The sequence below is a fragment of the Chiloscyllium punctatum genome, chromosome 45, assembly GCF_047496795.1.
Source record: "Chiloscyllium punctatum isolate Juve2018m chromosome 45, sChiPun1.3, whole genome shotgun sequence".
Taxonomy (NCBI): domain Eukaryota; kingdom Metazoa; phylum Chordata; class Chondrichthyes; order Orectolobiformes; family Hemiscylliidae; genus Chiloscyllium; species Chiloscyllium punctatum.
In genome coordinates, this window is record NC_092783.1 from 13,776,816 (window position 1) to 13,798,104 (window position 21,289).

The 21,289-nt window shown below is 38.9% G+C and overlaps 1 protein-coding gene across 3 annotated transcripts in view; it reads left to right on the forward strand.

Annotated features, from left to right (window-relative positions):
• Window positions 1-21,289, forward strand: part of ilrun (inflammation and lipid regulator with UBA-like and NBR1-like domains) — a 79,802-nt gene that overhangs the window by 14,907 nt on the left and 43,606 nt on the right. For all 3 annotated transcript variants that reach the window (XM_072563323.1, XM_072563321.1, XM_072563322.1), the window contains exons 2-3: window positions 9,080-9,234; window positions 18,887-19,084. In XM_072563323.1, the coding sequence (XP_072419424.1) occupies window positions 9,080-9,234; window positions 18,887-19,084 (353 nt within the window). The remainder of the gene's footprint in view (window positions 1-9,079; window positions 9,235-18,886; window positions 19,085-21,289) is intronic.

The following is a 21,289-nucleotide window of genomic DNA, read 5'->3' on the forward strand; positions in this document are numbered from 1 at the left end:
ATTCAGTACCACTGGTACATTTGGAAGTAAGACCATGATCTTGGAGTAGAAGTAGGTCATTTGGCCCTTCAAGTCTGCTCTCTGCCGTTCAATGAAATCATGGTTGATCAGATAATCTTGGATACCCCATTCTTGCTTAATCCCTGTAACCCTTGATTCCCTATGTGATAGGCAGATTTGTAATCACTATTTTGAATATTCTTAACAAACCAGGCTGCTATGCTGCCGTCTGAGAGAAGAGCTTCCTCCTCCTCCGGAGTGCTAACTGGATGACCCCTTTCATTGAGATTTATGCCCTCTGGCCCTAGAATCTTCTGAAAGAGGAAATAAGTTCTTCACATCTATCATATCAAGCTCTCTAAGAATCTTACCTCAATAAGGTCGCCTCTCATCCTTCTTAAACATAATGTTTGTGCTGCAGGTTGCTCCCAAATTTGTGAGTCCTTGTTAGACAAATTTCACTTTAAGCCAGCACAGTTAGTTTATATTTTAGTACAAAGTTATCTAGAAAATCTCCTCGCTGTCTTGAGCTTTCTCAAGATAATAGTGAAGTTTTGAAATTTTAGTACAAGGTAAATTAAGCATAAGGCAAGTTGAATTAGGAATTAAGCAATTTATGGATGCACAATCGGGAACGCATTTGAATAGTCAACCTTCAAAGTTATGATTTGAGAATTTTCCAGCAAATGAGTTGAGAAAAGGGTGAAATTGGGCCATTTTACTTCGTAAAGAGTAGTGACTGAAAATGCTTTCAGATTTTTCAACATTAAATTTTGAAATATTTCTGCACATCAACTGTGAGATTGGGATAACTGGTCTGATTTGATTTAGCAGTAGTTGAGCGAGGTGGTAGTCAGATAAAAACTCGATGCCAATATGGAAACTGTCATTATGCCTTTCTGTATACAAATAATTTTCTGGTTACAGTTAGAGGGGCAAGAACTAACCACACGACGTCAGTCCCACCCAGATGAGATGACAGCAGAGAAACATTGAAGGGGAACGTGATGACAGCCATATCAAAAGGCTGCGGTTGGGGTGAGATAGATAAGCATGAAAAGGTTTTACCTTTGTCAAATCTGCACATGATGTCCTTTTTGATTAGAGCTATTTCGTTGGCTTTGAGAAGTGCTACTTTGGTACAGGGTATTGTGTTTTGGGGACCTGATTAGGGAGATTGAAATGTGGAATTTCAGGAAGGATGAGACTGATTTGGGGTAGATAGCACATTCAAGGAATTTGGAGCAGTAAGACATGTTGGAAATCAGACTGTGAATTGTATTGTTGTTGGGGTAAATAGTTAATTTTGTGTGTAGAGAAGTTATGATGCAGATTAAATGGTGTTTTGAACTCTTGACATGTTTAGTAAAAATGGAGACCAGTGAGGTGATCAACTTAATGTAAATAGGATTGAGGGAACAGGAGGTGAGTCTCATGGGCATGTTCAGGTCATATAAGGAATAAGGGAGAGGAAGGTGGTGGAGAAGGGCTTAAAGGTAGTTCACCAAAGTAGATTAATAGAATAATTGAAGTGAGAGGTGTGGTAGAGGCTGTTGATCAGAATGTCTCAGTCCCGATCGACATGTCCATGAATTCTTGTTGGAGGTGAGGGTGCAGGATACAAGGAAGAGGGATTTATGATCATCTCCAGTTAAGAAAAACAACCAGATTTTATATTTGCATTTCAGGGTTTTCTGAAAAATTGATGAGACTCAAATCCACTCATGTTTGACTTGGTCCCAATTTGGTGATGGATGGTTAAACAATTGACGGCTATTTCCTTTCAAGTTTGCATCCCTTGGACTTTCTAGTGAAAGTGAGAAAATTGCCAAATTGAGAGTATTGGTTTCACTGCAGACCAGGGCATCAAAAGTAGAGGTGAGTGTACGGTTGACTTAAATCAGGTGCAGAAATGTTGTAGTGAGCATGGGCCCAAAGGCTGGATAATTCGGATAGTTTAAGTGAGCTCTTCATTTGGGCTAGTATTTTTTCCCAAAGGATAAGTGGGGAAGGAAGTGGGTTCAGGGCATGGAAAAAGGCAATGTTAATGAGTGATATCAATAAGTGATTAGAGAGAGCTTTACCTGAAATTCATCAATTGGATCTACAAAGACCATGGTCATGAAAAAATTTTGATGGATTTATAAGGATGAATAGATTTGGAGACAATGGAAGAATCAGTAATTTGAGAAAGTGCAGGAGGAGTTTGAGAATGTGTATAGGATATAAGCAGGCAGGGCAAGAGTTAAAGTTCTGAGTTTTGTGAAACAAGAGGTTCAGCTGAGCATGAATCAGATCAGATAAGAACTTGCAATTAACAATGAAGTGCTGGAGGCAAGGATAATGGGATAACAAGGTGGAAAAGCAGTCATAATGTGGAGCAGTTTAACAATATTGGAAGCATTCAGTACGCAAGGTCAGCGAACAAGGGGAAAAGTATCCATTGTATGAATCCAGTTAACAAGGTTAAGAACATTCATTGTTTAACAGTAAAGGGCTTGGTCTCTGCTATTGGTCCTTGTTGATTTGTAACGGTCACTGAATTAATAAGTATGTTGCCTTATCTGGATGCCCCTCCCTATAAAATGACTATGTAGCTCATTGATAAATTGCTGTTCCAGAGGAGACCGTGAGCTCATATCCCTGTGCATATTGGCGATCGTTCTCTCTCCCTCCAGGGCCTGGAATAAAGATGGAGGTAAAACGGCACAGTTCAGAGGGTTTTGCTTCGATTGAGGGGATGAGGAGGGATGGCGGTGGGAATGGGACGACAATAAGTTAAGATAGAGGTTGAAACCAAGAATAAGAACTGTAGAGGCTGAAGAAAGCGAGTAGTGACAATGTATATCATGGCCTTAGGCATGCAGAATGCTAGTCAATCCGTGCTGTGATCTGAAGTGTTGGTGTTTCCAGGTTTTTTTTGTAAAACAGTAATTTTAGAACATACTTGGCAAAAACTCTGTTTGTACAGTAGTTGGATGTTTTCTTCAATACAAATCAACAATAAATTGTGTAAATTATCCAAAAGAAAAATCCACATATCCCATAACCAGAGTCTGTCTGGCACAGAAATTTAAAATAAAAGAGAAAGCTGACCTGACCATGGCCAGCAAGCGAAACTGTGGATAGTATTAAAACCAAGCAAGAGAAAAACACATCAGCCAAAAAATAAAAAAAAGCAAACATGAGTGTTCGGAGCAGATCAGGTTTCACCAAAGGAGGGACAAAGGGCTAGTTTGTATCTTGAGCAAAAGATTAGTGAAGACATATGTAGATCCTGTACAGTCAAAGGTAGAGGATATGACAGTAGTGAACAAAGAGGTAGCAGACCAATTAAATGTATATTTTGATCCTGCCTTCACAAAGGGGGATACAAATGACATCCCAAAATATTGGGGACGACAGGGTCTAGTGAGATTGGGAAATTGAAGGAAATCTATGTTTAGTAGGGACATGATGTGGGGCAATTCAAGGGCTTATAGACTGATAAATTCCCAGGACCCACATCTCAGAGGACTTAATGAAGTGACCCTAATGGATAAATGGTGGCCACCTTTGAAGATTAGCGAGTTTTGAGAAGATTTGTAGCTCAAGTTGAGGTTCTGAATGTAGGTTTGCTCGCTGAGCTGGAATGTTCATTTTCAGACGTTTTGTCACCATACTAGGTAATATCCTCAGTGAGCCTCTGGATGAAGCACTGCTGATGTTTCCTGCTTTCTATTTATATACTTTGGTTTCTTTGGTTTGATGTCATCACCACAGGAAATGACGTCACCACAGGAAACAGCAGTGCTTCATCCGGAGGCTCACTGAATGTTACCTAGTACGGTGATGAAATGTCAGAAAATGAACTGTCCAGCTCAGCGAGCAAACCTACATTCAGAGCCTTTTGAAGATTCTATAGACTTTGGAGTGACTCTTATGTATTTGCAGGTAGCTAATGTAATCTTACTGTTTTAAAAAGGAGGTTGACAGAAAACACAAGAATAGACTTCTTAGCCTGACATTGGTAATGTTAGAGTCCATTATAAAAATTAAATAGAAGTTCATATGGAAAGCAGTGCTGGGATTGGACAGTCATACCAGAATTATGAAAAAGGAATCCTGCTTGACAAATCTTCTGGAATTTTTCAAGGATGTAACTAGTCGACTTGGCAAATCAGTGGATGTGGTTTAATTGGACTTTGAGAAGGCTTTGGATAAGATCCCACATAATGCATTAGCATCTAAGATTCAAACATGTTGGATTGGGCTGGTGTCTTGAGAAGGATCAAGAATTGGTTGGCAGTCAGAGAACAAATATTAGGAATAGACGTGTCTTTTTTTCTGAGCAACCAATGACTAGTGGAGTACTTCAGGGATCAGTGCCTGAAACCTAGCTATTCTCGATACATACTCTTGATTTAGATGAGGGAAATAAAGTAATATCTACAAATTTGCAGAAAATGCAAAATGGGGTGGTAGGATGAAATGTGAAGAAGATGCGGAAATGCTGTAATGTAATTTGGTCAAGTTGTATGAGTGGACAAATCCAAGTTCGATGAAGTATAATGTAGGTAAACATAAACATCCACATTGGTCGCCAAAACAAAAAGGCAGATTATTTTCTGAATGAAAATAAATTGTGAAAGAGGGCGGTTGAAGCGAGACTTGTGTGTCCTTGTGAGAATGTGTATTGGGTATAAGTAGGCAGGGAAAGAGTTAAAGTTTGAGTTTTGCAAAACAAGAGGTTCAGCTGAGCATGACTCAGATGAGATAAGAACTTGCAGCTAACAATGGGATGCTGGAGGCAAGGGTAATGGGTTAATAATGTGAAAAAGCAGTCATTATATAGAGCCATTTAACAAAATGAGGTAGCATTTAATATGTAACGTCAATTAAGTATTCATTACGTGAAGTCATTTATTCATTGTGTAACAGCAGATAGCTTAAGCTCTACTATTGACACTTGTTGATTGTAATGGTCACATAATCAATAAATATGTTGCCTTATCTGAATGCTACTCTCTGGAAAATGACTACGTAGTTCATTGAGAAACTGCTGTTCCAGAGAAGACAGTGAACTCGTGTCTCTGTGCACATGGGTGATCGTTCTCTCTCTCTTCCACCAGGGCCTGGAATAAAGATGAAGGAGCTAAAACTATACTGTGTCTCTGGGAGTTTTGCTTTGACTGAACAGGGGCAACAGGACGACACCACAGGGGTTGGTGCTGGGGCCCTTGCTGTTGTGTACATTAATGATTTGGAATTAAATGTAGGTGGTGTTAACCAAAAACCTTGTAGATGGTGAGGGTCAGAGATAAAATAGACTAGAGAATCTGTTTCCCTTGGCAGAGGGTTTAAGGACCAGAAATCATAATTTCAAGCAAAACTGAGAAGGATTAGCGAGGTGAAGAAAACAGTCTTTACATTAAGGATGAGTGGGTGTCTGGAACTTGCTACCAGAGTTGGTGGAGGCAGTGACCTTTTACATAAATCTTTTACAGAAGATGAGGGAGTCCATAGCATGGGAGCATATTTTTTGAATGAGATCTATGGGGCAATGTTTTTTTTAAACAGTGGTTAGTGTGTGCAATGAACTTCCAGAGAAGATGGTGGATGCAGGTATAGTTAGAACATGTTAAAAGACATTTTGGATAAGCAGATGAATAGGAAAGGTTTGGAGGGATATGGGCTAAATGCAGGCAAGTGGGGCTACTTTAGTTTGGAAACATGGTCGGCATGAATTATTTGGACTGAAGGGTCTGTTGTGTAACTCTAATACGAAAATTGATAGAGTGGTAAGTCATGAGAGGATACTTGTGAACTGCAGGAGAATATGAATGAACTGTTTTGATGGGTAGATCAGTGACCAATGGAATTCAACCTGGAAAAGTGTGGTAATGCAGTGATGGAGGCTAACTAGTCAACATTCATTGCTTCAAGGTAAACAACTCCAGCCCATTCAATCTTTCTCCATATCTCATATCTTCCAGTCCATAGAGCATTCTGTATGAGATTGCGTTTGGAAGTGTAACATTGCAATCGAAGGGGCTCCTGATTTGCCAAATGCTGGAGATTTAAATAAAAACCAAATGGCGGGGAAGCTTCTAAAGAGAGAACATGAAGGTCCAATAATTTCATTAGAACTGTATAACCACATGAGAGTGCACATATTCTTTGAACAAGTGGGATGTTATAGGCTTTGGAAAAAGTACTTGCTAGCTACATTTGTTATCTGTTAATTTCAGAAATAGTGGTTCATTTTCCAGAATGTTGTTTTTGTATGGGCGGTTGTGCACTTTTTCAGTTTCCAGACTGTCATCTTCCCAGGCATATCCTGACATTTCTTCTTGCTGTCTGACAAGTTTAGTAAACTTCCTCTCACGAAAGGCTGATTTTGTAGGGTTCCTTGCCGTTAAGGTTTTGGGGTTACATGGAGCACTAATGAAGAGCCATTTATGGACATTCAGGTAGCATCTAATTTCTCCATCTTTTGGAAGAAATGTTTTCTGAGTTTAAGAGGTTGCAATACTAATTGCTTTCATTTAAGTGGGCAGCTTTGCACTTTGTTTTATCTCAGCTCTTTCTTTTCAATCTTGGGATACTTGTTACAGATGGAGGGGAAGGTTAGAGAAACTGCAAAGCAGAAGTATATTTCAATTAGTTTGACCGCAACCACTTAGATGTTTAGCAGTGCCCTCTGTAAAATGCACAATTATGAAATTGATTATTTGCCCATTGGATTTAGTGCTACCTTTGCTTGTGCAATTAGAAAACAAAATTAGCACTGTAAGTGATTAATTTGATTACAATATGTTTGTGATTACAAAATGGTGCAAGCTCCCTGATGATGTACTGCATCTATTTGTGATTTAATAGATCCACATACATGTAGTTTGTGTTTTGATCTCTAGTCTACACTGTGTTTGCTGTTCCTGTTGTGGGAAAGAGTTGTGGCAGAGGCTATAATGTTCGTTTCAAGAGTGTTCATGTGGGAGAAATAGATGGAAAACAATTTTTGCAGCTGGTGAGAGCCAGATCAGTCGTTGCTATAGTAGTTCTCCTGATGTATATGTTGAGTCTTGTAAACTTCGTGCCATTTGGGTCTGATGTTGAATTGTGTGAAGAAAAAAAGCTGGAAGTATAAAGTATAATCTGTGACTTGAATGTGCTGTTTAATCTTTCTCCATGCTACCATATTATCTAAATCAGCTTGCAAAACAAAAGTGACTCACTGGAAAATTTTAAAGAGGACAGTTAAAATGGCTTTAGCTCAGGTCTTTGCTGCAAATATTACCCTTAATGCACTTGAAATATTTAAGTTTGTATATGATGAACTCATTCCCAAATGGCTTAGTTCCTCTTAGTGGTTTCCTTGAAGCATGGCCATAGTTTGGAACTCTACCTGCCACTGAAAGTTGCCTTGCTTCAGTGCAATTGGTTGGAAATGTTGAGCATTTGACTTGGTGCTTCTATTCTATGATCCACATCAGGGTGACTGTGCTTACATTACTCTTGTAGTTTTCACACTTGCAGTTTCTGGATGGTTTCATTGCATGTTCTCCAAGGATTCATTCCAGGCTTCTTTCTGTTGCTGATCTTTATGCTAACCCTCTCTAATATCTGTGCTATCCCTCTATCATCTGTTTTCACGTGGTAAGCTCCTGTACACTTGCTGAAGACATTTGTTCTGTAACACTCCACCCTTCTTTGACCTAATTACCCATGAGGGCCTGTGTTGTCATAGTGCTGTTTGCTAATTGACAATTATTAGGAGACAGCAAGGTGAGAGTAAAGGTATGTATTCTGATCAGTAGAATATGTGTTCCCCTGGGATCTGCACTTGGGCTTCTCTGTTTCATAGTATTGATTGAGTTGGATAAAATAATAGAACTAAGTTTGCAAGTAACTCTAAATTATGAGACACAATGTTATACAAGTGGAAGAGGGAGTTCAAAAGGGCCATAAACGGATGGAATGGATACACCTGTGGTTGATGGAATTTAACTTGTGGAAGTGAGTTATTCACTTCAGTAAATCTGCTCTGTGGTAGGGCAAAAAAACACACTAAAAGTTTTTGTGTAGGTACAAAAAGAAATAAAATGGGCAAGTGGGGCTTGAAGATAGCAGGGAAGGAGTTGTGGTTTGGTTACACCTAGCCTAGAGAAGCCCCAACTGGTGCTCAGTTTTGAGAGCGATGTATGAGTCTTGTAGGGGGTTATGGTGTAGATTCACAAGAATTGGGTGTGGACACTTCAGCTTAAGCTGTGGGCAGAGGTGGCATAAGCTTGTCTTGCGTTCATTTGAGTTTACAAGATTGGTGAAGTAATTGGGAATGAGTGTCAGGAAATACGGAGTTGAGGATGCATTAGTGGTAGAGTTAAATGCTGAAGTAGGCTTGAGGGGCTAAATGGCTGACTCCTGATCCTATCATGTGTTGTGGATGAGCCAGGATTTCCTACAATTGAAAATCAGGATGTTCAAAGCCATTGACTCCATCTCCTTCCCTGGTTGGTTGCTCGCTCATGTTGAACCAGAGTGCTCGCATCCATGGCATCCAGGTAAACCCATATTTGGGCTTCAAACTCATCAATCACAAAGACTGTTTGCTCAGACCTCTGCCCCTGTCTTATCACCTCTATACCTCTATACCTCTCCTACCCTCACCAATGCCAAAATCCTGATGCAACTTTTATTATCTCGAGACCTAATTACGTAACTTTCTTCTTGTTCCAATATCCATCTGCAGTTGAAATCTACATGAACCCATTTCTATGACCAAATATCAGTCACCTCTCTGAAATCATTCATAAAGGCTTACAATTGCTCATTGAAGCATCATGGGGCATTTTTCTATGTTAATGGGTTTTATTGTGTTTGTGTGTGTAATACTGCATGTTGTGTGTTTTTGTTCTGCCTTGCAAGTTAACTCAAGTTTTTGCCCTTATTGCATGGGTAAGCCAATTTTTCAATGATGTTTTATGAATTCAGTTTTCAATGATGTTTTAAGTAAGTGATCCAGTTTGGTAACTCTAAACAAGTTCAAATATTTTCTTATTCAAGATAATTTATGAGTGACATTTTTTTTGTTTTTCAGGAATTTGCAGGCTGCCATTGGTGCTTATTATGACTTTGAGAGCCCAAATATAAATGCACCTTCTATGTCATTTGTAGAAGATGTTACAATAGGAGAAGGAGAGTCTGTTCCACCTGACACCCAGTTCACCAAAACATGGAGGATACAGAACACAGGTAATTGTCCATTCAGAATGAGATTTTGAAAGGCTATGGGGTTTGATCTTTTTAGAACTGAGATAATGCAAAATTGGTAGACTAAAGGTTTTAAATCTTGGGAATATTCTTCCTCAGAGGTTTGTTAATCTCCATTTTGAATACGCTTAAGGCTGGGATAGACAAAATCATTGTTTCAAGGAATCAAGATGTATCGGGAGCAAGTAGGAAAGTGGAAATTAATCCCAAAATTGTATTGAATGGAGGAGCAGGCCTAACCTGCTGTGATATCTATTCCTGCTCCTAATTCTTGTCCACACCATCCTGAGTGGAGGGTCACATCAGAAGATATCCCAGAGGAACATAAGACTAAAGTGGATACTGGTAATTGGACAAGGGCCCAGAAATGATACTCAAGCCCCTTTTATTTTAACTGTGAATTAACCTTTATAATGGGAGTATGTACATAACATATATGTGGGTTTCCATGTATAATGAAAGCTGCACTTGCAAGTTTGTCACAGTTTAATTGTACTCACTCGCATCTCCATAGCCTGTGTAGTCTAAAAAGTTTGTAATTATGGTACTGGTGATTTGACATTGAGTGAGGTCATGGGGAAAGTATAATGGAAAAATATTGGAAATGTTAATATTTAGTTAATAGGGCAAGAGAAAATTAAGAATGTAGGTAAAAGTAGAAATAGACCGATTGCCTCTGAACTGACTTTGCCATTGCATGTAATCATGGCTGATTTACCTCAACTGCACTATGATTGTCCCTTATCCTTTGATTAACTGAGATCTCTCCCTGCCTTGAATTTACTCAACATTTGTTCTCCCCAACTCTTTTAAAGCGTTTCAACTGTTTGAAAATAATTAACATTGAAATTTAAAAGAGAAAGTTTCTGAGATTAAGACAATTAATGAAAGCATTATAAGGCCAAGTTGATTGGAAAGGTGAAAATGGCAAAAAGGAAATATGAATAAAGGATAACGGGTAATATAAAAGGAAATTTTAAGTCTCTGGCAGTTCATTTCATATTCTAAATTAGAGATTTTAGCCACAAATCTTCTCATAAATCCGTATGCTCTACATACTGACTGTCCTATCAGTGGAAACAATGGATTGAGAGAAATAATTATCACCTCTGTTAACTGTTCTTTTAACCTCTGCATTCTGAAGAAGGCGATTTCAGCTAGTCTTCTCAGGAAACTGAAACCTTTCATCCCTGGTACCATTCTCCTGATTATTCTCAACATACCTGAAAATCCTTGACCATCTTTTTATAGTAGGAGAACTAGAATTGGGCCCGTTAAGCAATCTGACATTTCCCTTGTTCGTATAATTGAGGTCTTGCCACCACCTTGCCTTGGAATACGATTCTGTTTACAAAGCCAATGATCCCATATGTCTTTGTTATAACAGTCTAATCGCCTTCCCCTGCCACTTGCAAAGATTTTAAGCAGTTATCCATCGGTGTCTCTTTTCCCGCGCCTCCTTTTAAGATTGTATGATTTTTGATTGGTGTTGTCATTTCTCATTCCAAAATGTATCACTTTACAATAAAATTTAGTCTGTGTATTTCTCCAGTCACTCTGAACCGATCTTTGAAGGTATTCCCTGTACACACAAATCAAAATCATTAATATGCGTTCTTTTAGTTCATTCATGTGACGTGGACATTGCTGGCTAAGAGTCAGTGACATTGCTGTAGGTCTGGAGCCAGGTGTAGGTCAGCTTGGGCAAGGACAGCAGTTAGCTTCCCTAAAGGAAATTATGAACCAGATGAGTGTTTCCATTAATCGACAATAGTCATTAGCAGGCTATTGAATCCAGACTTTTTAAAAATTATTGAGTTCATATTCTACTATCTGTCATGTAGAATTTGAACCTGGATACCCAGAAAATTACATGGCTCTCTAGATTATTCACAGGCAAGTAAACTGCATACATTGCTTGAATTCTGAAGTAATTGATTCAAGCAAATAGCTTCCAGCAGACTTCCAAGGAATACCGAGGAACCTCGATTATCCAACGTTCGATTATCTGAATACCAGCTTATCTGGCAAGATCACAAGGTCCTGATGCTCGGCTAAGCTATGCTATCCGGCATTCGATTATCCGGAATTGGATTAACTAAACAAAATACTCCCCACCTGAGTGCTTTAGAGAATCCAGGTTCCTCTGTATTCACTTAGTATTTCCTTATATTCTTGGAACTTTTAATAAGTTGGTAACTGGCGGGTAATGAGAGCAACCAAATTCTGTCTAGCAGCTTTGGCATCCAAGCTGCCTTCTGCCTAACAAAAACAAGTTCAATGTGTGACTTCTATTTCAACATTCTCTTTGTTTGACTCAGCATCAGCCTCACTGTGATGGCCCTCTTAATATCTGTGCATTTGCTGGTGTTTGAACATAATGCATCTTAGGTACTTAAACATCTACAATGTTCCTGGAACCAAATTCAACCTGCAATTAACTTTCCAGGTCATTCCCCATAACCAAATATCAGCTTATTTGTTCTTTGCTTTGTTTTAAAACATACCGCTGCTCAAAGTTGAAAGGCCAACTCTCAACATCAGCTCCAAATTCCAAGCAAAAATGAGAAAAATAAATACCTATGGCGCCAAAACCATGAACTTCCCAGTTCCAGTTTTGCTCCCAATGACTTTGTGTGAAACTTCTACAACTTCTGGTTGCTTATGTTATCTTGCATACTGTTCCAAGAGAAGAAATATTTGTGATGCACTTGTCCTCGAGCGCAGCACTCCTAGATGCAAGAATGATGAAAAGCTTCACTTTGTTCACAGTTGAAGTACTGAGCCTTTGAGAGGTTGCTAATTTACCACTAGATCAGGGATGGCTGCAAAAACTGATCAAATAAGGGAAAAACTTCAATCTGTCAGCAAGGAATGGTCAATTGTTAAAGTCATTTGTAATTAAGAAAATGAGAATAAAATTAGGAGATCCTTTAGGCCATGATAAACAAAGCAATATTTCACTACAGGATGTTGAAGCAGAAGCAATTATCTTTTTAAAAAATAGTTTAAAATAGAGCAAGATAATGTGCTTCAGGAAATCTTAAGTTGTGGGGCAGTGGGTTGCAGTTTACCCAATTACAAATCTGAGATATGACATTCACTAATTGGAATGGTCAGCAATATTAAAGATATGAAATTAGCAGAAGAAGACATGTTTGAAAATCCTTGTATGCTCTTTTGCATTATAAAGCATCAATTCTGTCTGCATTTTCTTTAAATTCATCGCCTGAGCAGAAATCTTCTGTAGAATCAGTGGCTGCTGTATTTACAAATTGACCTATTGTTGTAGAATAATACTGCTGTTTCAACTTTGAGTGTTAAATTACATTAGGGTCCTCAGTATGATTTTTTTCAGTTATACAATACTTGCAGAAAACCTATTTACAGGATAAGATATTTGTCAAATTTATAAATCGTGGTGAGCCGTTAAGAAAAACACAAAACTTCACAGCGCCAGAGACCAGAGTTCGATTCCACCCTCTGGCAACTGTGTAAACTCCGCACAGACATTCTCCCGAAGTCTGTGTGGTTTTCCTCAGTGTGTTCCGGTTTCCTCCCAAGTCCAGAGATGTGTAGGTTAAGTGGATTGACCATGTTAAATTGCCCACTGTGTCCAGGGATGTGCAGACTAGGTAGATTAGCCATGAGAAATGTAGGGTTATAGGAATCGGGTAGAGGGATGAGTCTGAGTAGGATGCTTTTTGTAGGGACACTGTGGACTTGATGGGCCAAATGGCCTTTTTGCACACTGTAGCAAGTCTATTTTTTTTTTAAAAAAGAGACATTAGAGTATGTTGATCTAAATGTGTAGTGTCTGTGGCAGAGCTACAGCCAGGGACGACAGTTCAGGTACACGCAGATCTGCAGCTGCAGATATTAGTACTCTGGTCCAGTTGACAGGGGGCATGGACTTAGCCCAGCTCCGAATCCATTGGAGAGTTTCCAGATTGACGTTTTAAAACTAGCTTAAAGGGAAGGTGAAGCAAAGTGAAGTCAACACTTGAACAGTTTGATCATGTGTAATCATGCCATCACTCCTATGAGCCGTGGCTTGCAAACAACAGTTTCCATTGAAAATTTAATGTTGGTATGATCAACCACACAGAGGGGGAGAGGTTGTTATAGTTTTAACTGCAGGAGACAGTAATTGACAAGAAAAATGGGTGATGTTTACACTGAATTCATTGAATAAACTTCAGTAGGTGGATGGACAGCCTCATTGGTACAAGGGGTATGGTTAATGATCGAGCAAAGCATCTGTTTTATGGAAGGCCAATAATTGTACTGGAAATTTCTAGTTCTGGAATACTCTTCCGACTTTGCTTTCTGGGCTGGCGCCTGAACAGGGGTGGCATGGTGGCTCAGTGGTTAGCACTGCTGCCTCACAGTGCCAGGGACCTGGGTTTGGCTATGGCCTTGGGCAACTCTCCATGTGGAGTTTGTATATTTCCCTCCGTGTCTGTGTGGGTTTCCTCCCACAATCCAGAAAGATGTGCAGGTCAGGTGAATTGATCATACTACATTGCTCATCATGTTAGGTGCATTAGTTGGGGGGCAAGTATGGGGAAAGGGTCTGGGTGAATTACTCTGAGGGTTGTTGTGGACTTGTTGGGCTGAAGGGCCTGTTTCCATAGTGTAGGGAATCTAATCTAATACTATTATGAAACTGAGAGGTTCTGCTCTTAAAATGCTCTGGAATGATCTCAATCATTCCACTGATGACAACCTTGTAGTACCTACCAGTGTTCACGTTAAAGATAGGGCATCTGAACTTGTAATCATTGCATAGATCCATCATAAAATATAACCAAGCCATCAATCCAGGAGGCATCCATTGTACCTGATGTGCCTGCAATTGACAGAGCAATAGTTTGTACAAGCATAAAGTTTGGTTAACCTAGATTTAAAAATAAGTGGAGACGATTGAAGTCAGTAACTTGATGGCCAAAAAGAAAACACTGCCACACTGTAGTGTGAAATTTACAACCAAATCATGCTTCCATTTTTGCAGTACCAATTGAAAGCATATTTTGGAGCTTTTGTGAAGCATTTCATTTGTCATCTAATTTTGCTTACAATCAGAGTAAGGTGTTGTCCAGTTAGGTCAGAGATGAGGAGGAGTGTCGTGAATTTACTGAATTTTTAATGACCGAGGGCTGTAGAGGCTAGGCCATTTGATGTATTAAAGGCTTTTAATCAATAAGAGAATTGAGTGTTATCAGCATCCAATTTGTGATTGAGATCATAACTACCAGTTCTTTGAGGGAAAGGGGAGCAGATTTTCTTGTGCCACATTGACTTGAGTCAGAGAGTCACAGAGATGTATAGCATGGAAACACACCCTTTGGTCCAACCCGTCCATGCCGACCAGATATCTTAACCTAATCCAGTTCCATTTTCCAGTACTTGGCCCATATCCCTCTAAACCCTTCCTATTCATACACCCATCCAAATGCCTTTTAAATGCTGCAATCATACCAGCCCACTCCACTTCCTCTGGCAGCTTGTTCCATTCACGCATCACTGTTTGCTGGAAAAAGCTGCCCCTTAGGTAGGTCTCTTTTATGTTTTTCCCCTCTCACCGTAAACCGATGCCGTTTAGTTCTGGACTTCCCCACTCCAGGGAAAAGACCTTGTCTGTTTATCTATGCATACCCCTCATGATTTTATAAACCTCTGTAAGGTCACCCCTCAGCCTCTGACACTTCAGGTAAAACAGCCCAAGCCTATTCAGCCTCTCGCTGTAGCTCTAATCCTCCAACCCTGGCAACATCCTTGTAAATCTTTTCTGAGCCCTTTCAAGTTTCACAACATCCTTCCTCTAAGAAGGAGCCCAGAATTGCACATAATATTCCAACAGTGGCTTCACCAATGTCCTGTACAGTCGCAACATGACCTCCCAACTCCTGTACTCGATACACTGACCAATCAAGGAAAGCATACCAAACGCCGCCTTCACTATCCTATCTACCTGTGACTTCACTTTCAAGGAACTATGAACCTGCACTCCATGGTTGCTTTGTTCAGCAACATTCCCTAGGATTTTACCATTAAGTATATAAGTCCTGCTCTGATTTTTGCCTTTCCAAAATGTAGCACCTCACATTAACTAAATAAGCCACTCCTCAGCCCATTGACCCATCTGATCAAGATCCGTTGTACTCTGAGGTAACCTCCTTCGCTCTCGACTACACTTGCAGTTTTGGTGTCATCTGCAAATTTACTAACTATACCTCCTATGTTCACATCCAAATAATTTATATAAATCACAAAAAGTAGTGCACCGATCCTTGTGGCACACCACTGTTTACAAGCCTCTAGTCTGAAATGCAATCCTCCACCACTATCCTCTGTCTTCTACTTTGGAGCCAGTTCTGTATCCAAATGGTTAGTTCTCCCTCTATTCCATGTGATCTCACCTTGCGAACCAGTCTCCCATGAGGAATGTTGTCGAATGTCTTACTGACATCCATACAGATCACGTCTACTGCTCTGCTCTCATCAATCTTCTTCATTATTTCTTTAAAAAAACTCAATCATGTTCGTGAGGCATGATTTCCCAAACACAAAGCCATGCTGACTGTCTCTTATCAGTCCTTGCCTTTTCAAATACTTGTAAATTCTGACCCTCAGGATTCCCTCCAACAACTTGCCCACCAACGACATCAGACTTACTGGTCTATCGTTCCCTGGCTTGTCCTTACCACCCTTCTTAAACAATGGTACTATGTTAGGCAACCTCCAGTCTTCCGGCAACTCACCTGTGACTATCGATGATACAAATTTCTCAGCAAGAGGCCCAGCAATCACTTCCCTAGCTTCTCACAGAGTCCTGGGGATAAAAGACAAGATTCCAAAATGTTAATCATTTTAATTGTGTAATTATATCTAAATAAAAGTAAGATATATTATCTACACACTGTATCTTTTAATTCTTTGACAAATGTGTTAATGTTGCCGAGATTCATAATATGAGAGTAAATGGGACGGAAACGGAAGAATTTGGCGAGAAAGCTAAAGACGCTTACACATTCAAAATTTAATAAGTGTTTCAGTTAAGTGTGCCATTAAACCAGGCCATGATGATGTTGAACTGAGATTTTGCAGGATTTCAATAACATGTTCAACTTTCATACTGGTCTCTTGCTTTTAACTGATAATTACCTTTACCATAATTCATTGTGTTTTTCTTCTTTACCCGGGATTAGTTGAGCAATTAAATTGACTTTTACTAATAATATGGTATTTTGAACTGCCGCATGAATTTCAAGCCCTCTAAGCTTGTGCCCATGTACTAGGTGACCCCTACTTTCAGCTTTAAAAATTCTTCAAAATCCGACCAATACATGAGTATATGACCTATTTAACATCAACAAAATTACATTTGCTTTGAGAATAATTTGCTGCAAAACAATTGTTAGCATATGGTATGCAGCTATTGATGAAAACTGTCTTGGCACTTGATTTTTTTTAAACTTGTGGAAAAGGCAACTGTTTCATGCATTTAGTCTTCTGATTGAAAAGATAGGCATGAATGTGGCTTTATTCTGCCCTGCACCGCCCGTCGTTCCCCCCCCCCCCCCCGTCCCCGTCCCCAAAACTCTCAATTTCCAGAAGTACCACTATTACTGGCATTTTGTTGTAGGACTGTGAAGCTTGAGCTGTGCTCAGATTGATTTGTTTCATTACCTCAAATTTTGCTCATCACTGTCCCAACCTGTTGCTTCCTGTATTTGACTCTGTATAGTTGAGATTCTGTTTGATACAATTTAAAAGACAGAAACATATTCATTGGTATAAACCCATGTAGTGTACTCTGTTGCAATACTTCACTTACCAACGAAATGTTGTTCCTCCCATTCACGGTAGTTTGAATTTATTTGTCTAAATCTTGAGATCTCAGTATATAGTGAAGGGCATATGGCATTTTGACAGTATGTTCCTTTTGAACTGTGAAATATTGCTGTACAGTTACAGATTTTCCCTACTGAGATTGGGATGTTTTAAAGACCACTTTTAGCTAACAAATAGGGCTCAAGGACAAAAGGTCAGGCTTCCAAACTGTTCATGAATAAAACTTGGTGATATACAACTTGAGTATTGCTGGAAAAAAAATATACATTTTGGCGAAAGATTTTATCTCTACTCATCAGGACAATTCATAAGAAATACCAAATTAAAGGAAAAACAATATTTATATTCTAAGAGGAGAAAGTTGGTTGCTGTTGGGAATGCATTAGTTGATGATGAGTGGCATTTAATTGTCACCTGTTTTGATTTGAAATGTGCACATTGTGTGTACATCTTTGTCTGCACAGAACAGTGCTCAGTCTACCTGAGATTTCTCTAGAAGGTTATCTCAGAAGTTTGCAAAACAGTTAAAGCTAGTCGTTTCACACTGTAACTATGCAGTAGAATCGTGCATATTGTTTATTGCTAAAAGGATGCAGTCATCTCATCAAAAAGATTTTTTGCATGTCAAATAAATTAGCAATGTGGCACTGAAATTACCATACCAAAGTGGTGCTTGCTATGTCCTAAAGATAGATGGAGGAGTGCGTCAAACAACATATCCCTTTGATTGTAACAAAAAATGTACTACCCGTACACAAGACTGCACTTGCAAAACTTTGAAAAGCATCCAACATTAGCTGTAATTTTGTGTTTGGACAACATTGACTAAATAGTTTTGAGTGTTCAGATTATCAGTTGGACTTTGTGTGGTGCACATCAGTGTCCCTGAAGCTACAAATTTTTTAACATCCAGAGGCTTTCTTCTCAAGGTAGAAAGAATGTCTGCAAACATTGTGCCTGTCTCAACTCAACAAAATAGTGACAGTCATTGTCTGGTTCATTTCACGTGGCTGTGCTTTGACCAATCAGAGTCAACCTGCCTGTTTTAAAATTTAAGCTCAAGTTGCCAGTTAAGTTTCACTCTTCATTAACTGGTATCTTCTTCACTACAAGGCCTCCGTCAGTCAGACTCTATTACCAACCAATCAGAGCTCTCCTCATGGAGTAGAAATTTTGTTTTCCCTTTACTTTGATATTTCTTGCAAATTGTCCTGATGTGTGCAAGATGAAAAGCTTTGACCAAATCTGCCTTTTTTTCAGTAGTACGTAAGTACGTTTTATCATTTTAATGTATATCCATCAAACATCCGACAAACCTGACACAGCTGTCGTCAGGTCTCTTTCTGAATCAAAGTAAATTATTGGTAGTAATAAATGCCAAAGTTGAGGGAATTCAATAACTTAGTATATGGAAGCTTATTTATTTGAGTGCTATTTTACCCACAATAATACAGAAGTTCTGTCCAAATGAGATAAGATTGTGTTTGTCTTGTTGGGATTTTAAAGACAAAAATTATTTTCACAACATGTTGGATGAGAAGGGATTTGTTTTGTGCCAACTAAATCTTATTCTTTACTCAGCAGTTGTGCATTCTCCATTTCATTGTTATATTTCAGGATTAGTTTGCAGGATAAATGCTTTTTTGCTTATTTGGAAAGTTAGTTGTATTTTGGTAAGTGAGTAATTTTTCCAATTTGGGTTAAAACTTTGAACCACTTGAGTCGATATCTCTGGACAGACAGTACTGGTCCCCTTGTTTTCCCTTCTCCTTCCTAGGCACAGAGCAATGGCCTCCAGGTGTGTCCTTAAAATACGTGGGAGGTGACCAATTTGGGCACGTTAACATGGTGATGGTCCGGTCACTGGAACCTCAGGAAGTTACTGATGTCAGCGTTCAGATGCGAAGTCCAACAACGCCAGCAATGTACCAAGGACAGTGGCGTATGTGTACAGCTACTGGACTTTACTTTGGAGGTAATGTGATAAAATAGACCACAAATTTGAGAAGAATTAGGGCAAGTCATGTTTTATCCTATTTTATTTTGTCCAAGTAATAAATAATTTGACTATCTTCAGTGTATTAAAATTCCAATTACAATAATCAAATAAAAAGAAGAGGACTTTAATAAATATTCTGCATGGCTTATTAACCTGTGGTAATTAGCAAGTAAGTATGAAGTCTCAGTATAAAGAATGTTATGTTGTTAGTGGGTGGTCCTACATTAATGTTGATTTTTTTACATCTTTGGAACTGGGATTTTCAAACTACATTGAGTCAGTCATCGCCTATGAAGCCTGATAATTTGACCATGAAATTGAGATAGTTCGTTCTTTTTGTACTGCTGTTTCTTAAACATTAGCCTATGTAAACCTTTTGTCCTGAAAGGTTTGCAAAAGACCATTCTCAGTAATGTTGCCTAATGAGTGGATAAATCCCTTCATCGTGAGGGTAAAATGGTAGTATCAGCAGGTTGAGATGTATGTAGATTACCCAGGGATATTGTGACTCCTGAGACTCCATATATGCAACAACGCAGCCACATAGAGAAGAAACTTTCGTATGCTTTTAGAAAGATTCTGATTTTGCATCATTTCTGTAATTTTATCTCCTTTCTGTTTTAACAAGACTGATACTCAGCTTTAAGATGTCTGTGTGCTTTTAAATTTGGATGCTGTATTTGCTTTGCCCCCACATACTACTGTCCCTCCTAATTTGTGATTTTGAATAACAAAGCTTTAATTCATAAAAGTTTTTGATAAAGATTACCATGAAGTGGCAGTCTGGAAGGTTTATATTTTTTATTCATGTATTTCTGAAACATGCTGTTTGTGATGTTGTGTATGTTTCAATTAGGCTCACTCTTAAGTCCTTGTGTTTCTTCCACTTATGTTTATCTCTGCCGTTGTCCAACTCGTCAAAAATCTGAAGATGTTGAATAATCTATGTGCAAGAGGTTTACACAGAATTTTGAATATAGAAGATGGAGCTTATTTTATTTGGAATTTGTTCAGATTGGAGAAAATGATACTTTCTTTGCTGATATGCAGAAAGTTAGAGCTTTGTTGCACTAATTTATGTTAAAAATTATTTTATGTTTACAGTGGAGACACTCTAAATTGGCTTGAGATGAAAGCAGAATCTGCATAAACTTAGTTGATGCTATAGCTTAATAAGGCTATTAGCTCTTTAGTTCCTAATATTATCAAGGGTGCAATTCGTTACATAAGCATCACAGCCTAATAGACATTAATAGGATGATGAGTTAGAACCATGATTTTGTCATGTAACAAATTCATCCCCATGAGCGTTTTGTTTTTGAAGTATTGCTGACTGTGTGTGAATTTTATCCAGACAGCATGGAAACGATGTGATGAAAGTCATTTATCTGTGTTTATTACCCCTCACTGGTTATTGAGTGGTATTTGAGCCGAGAATAAGTTTTTCTGGGCACCTTTTAGTTGGGACCTGTGCGTGGAGTTGGAAGATAGGGGATTCTCGTGGAATGTTTTACTGCTCCATATTGTATATGTCAGGAAGTGAACTGATCTCTGATAAGTGATGGAAAGATGGCATCATTGGTAGGCAAAACCAGGTAGAAGGGGCTGCAGCAGAAGCTCTTATGTTTTAATGACTGTGTCCCTCTTTGCTAATCAAAGCAGCACTGTTATCGTGGAAGGTGACTTGACTTGAAAAGGACCTGAGAAAGCTCATGTAGGTGTACAAAATAGTATTTGGAGCTGGAATAGATTATTCAAAGCCTCCAGCCAAAGAAAACTAGATAGACTTGTTTTTTTCTCTCTCAAAGTAAAATATTGTAAAATTTGAAAGCTTTCAAAGAACAAGTTCGGCCACTGGTGGTGAGAGTGACTGGCTTTGACATTAAGGCAGCATTTGACTTGGCAATCAAGACCCTTTACAAAACTGGAGTCCAAGTGAGCCAGGGGAAAAGTAATGTGGTTGAGTCCTACTTAGTGTAGAGAAGGATGATTGTTGGGGTCATTCATCTGAATCCAAGGATCACATCACTACAGGAGTATCTCAGGGTAGCGTCCCAGTCCCAACTACCTTCAGCTGCTTCATCAATGACCTTCCCCTATCATAACGTCAGACATGAGGGTATTCAATGATTGTTGCATAATTTTAAGCACTTTTTGTACACCAAAACAGTTAATCCAAGT